General features: G+C 41.0%; 1 protein-coding gene across 1 annotated transcript; it reads left to right on the forward strand.

The window, feature by feature from the left end:
- SPZ1 (spermatogenic leucine zipper 1) lies at positions 1,007 to 3,650 on the forward strand. The gene has a single exon (XM_005661518.3). It carries the CDS (start codon positions 1,751 to 1,753, stop codon positions 2,870 to 2,872), a length of 1,122 nt encoding a protein of 373 aa, XP_005661575.1. The 5' UTR covers positions 1,007 to 1,750; the 3' UTR covers positions 2,873 to 3,650.

The raw sequence follows: 4,778 nt of genomic DNA on the forward strand, positions 1-4,778 counted from the left end.
ATGGAAGTTCACAGGCTAGGGGTCAAATTGGAGCTACAGCTGCTGGCCTACACCACAGCCACAGCAATGCAGGATCTGAGCTTCATCTTGCCACCTACACCACCGCTCTCAGTAACACCAGATCCTTAACCCACTAAGTGAGGCCAGGGATTGAGCACACATCTTTATGAATCCTAATCAGGTTCGTTAACCACTGAGCCACAAAGGGAACTCTGTAAACTTTTAGTTAATGAAGTGCCTTGCTAGCAAGATTTTGAAGGCCAAGACAAAGTCTCACCTAAGGAATGTTCCCTTTGATTGAACTTAATATTCTCAAGGTCCTGATTCCTAAAGACAAAGAGAAAAGAGTGCACTAGTTTTGATATTCTTCAGTTACTTCTCTATAAACCTCTACAGGATTTACCTGTCTCAAATACTTTAGGTGAATCATGCCATTTTATTTTGTTTTAAACATTTATTTACTTATTTATGGCTACATTCTTGGCATGTGGTAGTTCCCAAGCCAGGGATGGGACCTGTGTCATGGCAGCAATCCAAGCCACTGCAGTGACAATGCCAGATCCTTAACCTGCTGCACCACAGGAGAATTCCCAAACTAGGCTACTTTAAACAAGTTCTTATGAAAAGTAATGAAAGTTATATCCCCTGATATAATCAAATAATTTCGGAGCAAACTTCCTAGGCCAAGAAAAGTCTCAGTTTGTAATTGTGTTGTTAAGAAACCATTTAGATAGTCTCTTCTCATTGCAGCAGAATATTTTTCAAGACTGATTCCTGACATTATTTCCCTAAAATCACAGAAAGGTTGCAGCACTTTTGGGGTCTATTTAATAAGAATGACTTTCTTTTGCAGGAGCAGTTCTAAAACGGGAGCAAGAAGGGTTCCAGGGAGTTCCCAGCGTGGCTCAATGGTAACAAACCTGACTAGTATCCATGATGACTCAGGCTCAATCCCTGGCCTCACTCAGTGGCTTCAGGATCCGGCATTGCCACGAGCTGTGGTGAAGGTCGCAGATCCCGAATTGCTGTGGCTGTGGTGTAGCTGTAGCTCCAATTCAACCCCTAGCCTGGCAACCTCCATATGCTGTGGGTTCAGTCCTAAAAAGGCAAAAGAAAAGGGGGAGAGAGGGTTCCAGGTGGATGAAAGAAGTCCTTACCAGGAAAGACTTCTCTTAGTCATGCACTTAGGCGGTAGAAAAATATCCCATAGTTGAGAATGGATTGTGGGTGATGAGGATGAGGGGAAAGTCACTGAATAGGATGAAAAAGAAAGTCATTGAATGAGATGAACAGAAACCTAGAAAAGGGAGGGAAAGACTGATGCAGAGATCTTTCTGGAGTGGAGAGTACCTCTAGGTTGACTTTGAATCACCAGGTGAGCGTTTAAGAGGCTTTTATTGTGACCCAAAGGAAACAGAATCTGGGGACAGGCCACAATGGTGCAGTGACAGAATAAAGACCTGGTTGCCAGGGGTCGAGAAATAAACCCCAGAAGCCTGGAGGAAGAGAGATGGAGCCCTAGCTCCTGGTCTCCTTTCCCTCCCTCCTTCCCCCTAGGTTTTCTGAGATGTAACCTTCCACCTAAACATCATCTTCCTGGTTTCAGACCTGAACTGTGGTCTCTGATGTCTGCTTGGTTCCACTTTTTTCTACCCATTTGCACAGAGGACCACCACCTTCCCTTTCTGGAATCTCTAAGGTTTTCTGCTTTGCTTGTGCCCTAGTCATCAGCCCAACTACCTCAGCTGAGATGGAAGTGCCCACTCCCTCCCAAACACTTAAGCCTCCCAATCTCAAAGCAGAGTCTTTGGACCCAAAGGTTGTCATTGCCTTATTTGAAATTGGATCACTTCCCCCTGTCTCCTGCAGTCCTCTACCTTCCCCCCCAAATAGTAACCATGAAGCAACTGAACAACGAATTGCAAGGAAATTTGATGATCTCTTAAAAGAAATTAAAGATATTGTTCAAAACATGACAAGTTATGAAGAGAAGGTCAAAGAAACAAAAGAATCTTGGGAGGAAACCAGTATCTCTGAGGATGTATCAGAACTTAAAGAAAAAATCAGAGGACTTGGTAAAATAAATGAAACACTGTTGAAAAAACTGCTTGGTAGTTTGGACCTAGAGAAAGAAAATGCAAAGAAACAGGAGATGATGTCAGAAAAGCAGAACTCCAAGGACACAGTGCAAGGTTTTGCAAAGGATTTGGTAAATTGTTCAGAGGAAAAAAGAGGCCTTTGTGAAACTCACCTAAGTAAGGAAAAAGCAAGGTACGAGCTCCCTCACGTTCAAGAAGAAAATATCAAACTGAAGAACAGCATGGAGCAGTTATTGCAGGAAGCAGACCACTGGAGCATGCAACATACAGAACTTAGTGAACTAATCAAATCCTATCAGAAATCTCAGAAAGACATAAAAACTCTTGAAAATGATGGAGCTAAGTCCCAAACTCAACCAGATAGTGAGACGTCAGCTAAGCATGAGCTGGAAGAACAAGTGAGGAAACTGAAACAAGACACATATTCATTGCATTTGATTGCAGCTTTGCTGGAGAATGAATGTCAAATCTTAGAGCAGAGAGTAGAGCTTCTCAAGGAACTCCATCATCAGAAAGAGGAACCTCTACAAGAGGAGCCAAGTCAAATAGACTGTGAGCCAAACAAGAAAGAACAGAAGCTATCAGAGGCAGAGAAGGTCAAAATATACAAGCAAAACATGCAAAGAATGGAAGGTACATTTCAAAAAGGAGACCAATTCTATAGAAGCCTAGATGCTTGTCATAAAAAGAAAGCTCGTAATAACCTGTTCAATACTCATCTTGCAAGAAGAGCTCTTATAAGAAAAAAGAGGCCAGCCAGCAGCCTAAATTAAAAAAAAATATCAAATGTAGAAGAAAAAGCAATTCTTCAAAAAACTATAGTAGCTCCAGGCATAATCAATCATCAAACCTAGGAGAGACTGTTGGTTCAACCAAGAACTACAGAGCAAGAAGATTAACACAGCATTATTCATTACCTCAGTAGGTACGTAAGTCTGGTCCTCAATGACCATTACTGTCAATTTTTTGTCATATTCATCATCTTTACAATCTGTTTCTTTAGTTATTAGATAGAGATTCTATGACATTTTAATCAAAAGTGAGAATTTGCAGGTCCAGTAAGTAATGATCTAAATAAAAAAACCACAACAAACAAAGGAAAGGTTTTCCTTCTTTATTTAATGACCTTGGGGTGAAGTTCTGGGTGGGAAAACTATGTAACCCTTTAATTATGAACCTTTAAACTCACCTTCCAAATGCACATTCCTTTTCCTATTTATTATCCACTGAAGTGCAGGTAATAGTGGAGTAAAAAGAAATGCTCATAAACCACCTTTAAATAATTCTTTTCATAAATCTCCCTATCCCCTAGATCTACTGTTAATAGTACTGCTCTTTGCTCCTTGGCTAGTAGACGGTGGGCATATCAGGCAGCAGAGGCCCTTGGAGAAGGACAGCTTGGTTTATTTAGAATAGAAGAATAGATTTCATTTATCTAGATTTTGTTCTGTACTGGAAAATTTCCTCTCATTACTCCAGCTAGGGGGCAGTAGAGTTACCCAGAGGAAAAAAGCAAGATCTGTTAGAAGAGTTGAACTTTTTTTTTTTTTTTTTTTTTTTTTTTTTTGTCTTTTTGCCATTTCTTGGGCCGTTCCCGCGGCATATGGAGGTTCCCAGGCTAGGGGTCCAATCAGAGCTGTAGCCACCAGCCTACACCAGAGCCACAGTAACGCGGGATCCGAGCCGTGTCTGCGACCTACACCTCAGCTCACGGGGAAACGTCGGAGCCTTAACCCACTGAGCAAGGGCAGGGACCGAACCCGCAACCTCATGGTTCCTAGTCGGATTCGTTAACCACTGCGCCACGACGGGAACTCCGGAAACGAACATTTTTGAAGAACTGAAGGAAATGTCAACCCAGAATTACTCACTCAGTGAAAATATCCTTTAGGCATGCAGGTAAAATCAATACATTCTAGGATAGAGGAAAACTGAGAGGATTTGTCACTATTTGTTGGGAAAGCCCATTTAGTTATACAACTAATCCTCATTTTTTTTTTAATCCTCATTTTTTTACATTCAAGAAAATGAGTGTTCCTGTCAGTCTCTGACTTTGTCTTATTCCATTTCCAAAGAGGAATTTCACACAGGAGATGCTAAATGAATGAAATGAGAAACTACAACACTACTGAGCCCAATCATTCTTGTATTTCAGCTTGCTCATGTGCATTACCTGAACAAATTCTGTCAGTGTCATTTATCTGTCAAATGTTAAGTGGCTAACTCTTCAGATCTGCGCCAAAGTCCCCTGGTACCACCACAAACACACAAGAGAACCGCAGGATTTTCAAATTTTTGAGATAAGTACTACAATATGCAACACCTGTTGCACACAACACAAACTCGAGGTAATCATAGTTTCAGCATTAGATTATATGTAGCACCATACCTAGAAATGAAATTTCCAGTGAGAATTCAGGCACAAGGCCACATCTATCTGAAAGCAACTAGGAAATGAGGTTTTTAGCTGGGTAAGCATGTTGCCCAGGCAGAGGAAGAATTTAATTTTGGAACACTGTGGAGTGGAAACTATTTTTGTGTACCGTCGGCCTTCTTAAGCAAGTTTTATGGAAACTTGAGATCCTGGACTAAATGCAAACTCTAAAAGATATTTTACAGCTATAGATAATAAGAGCTCAAAAGACTTACCTAACTTTTAGAGGTGGGTGTTTATAGTAT

This window comes from Sus scrofa, chromosome 2 (genome assembly GCF_000003025.6).
Source record: "Sus scrofa isolate TJ Tabasco breed Duroc chromosome 2, Sscrofa11.1, whole genome shotgun sequence".
Taxonomy (NCBI): Eukaryota; Metazoa; Chordata; class Mammalia; order Artiodactyla; family Suidae; genus Sus; species Sus scrofa.

What these genes read in the sequence shown, in the direction of transcription:
- SPZ1 (XM_005661518.3), top strand. Translation starts at nt 1,751, where the DNA reads ATGGAAGTGCCCACTCCCTCCCAAACACTTAAGCCTCCCAATCTCAAA.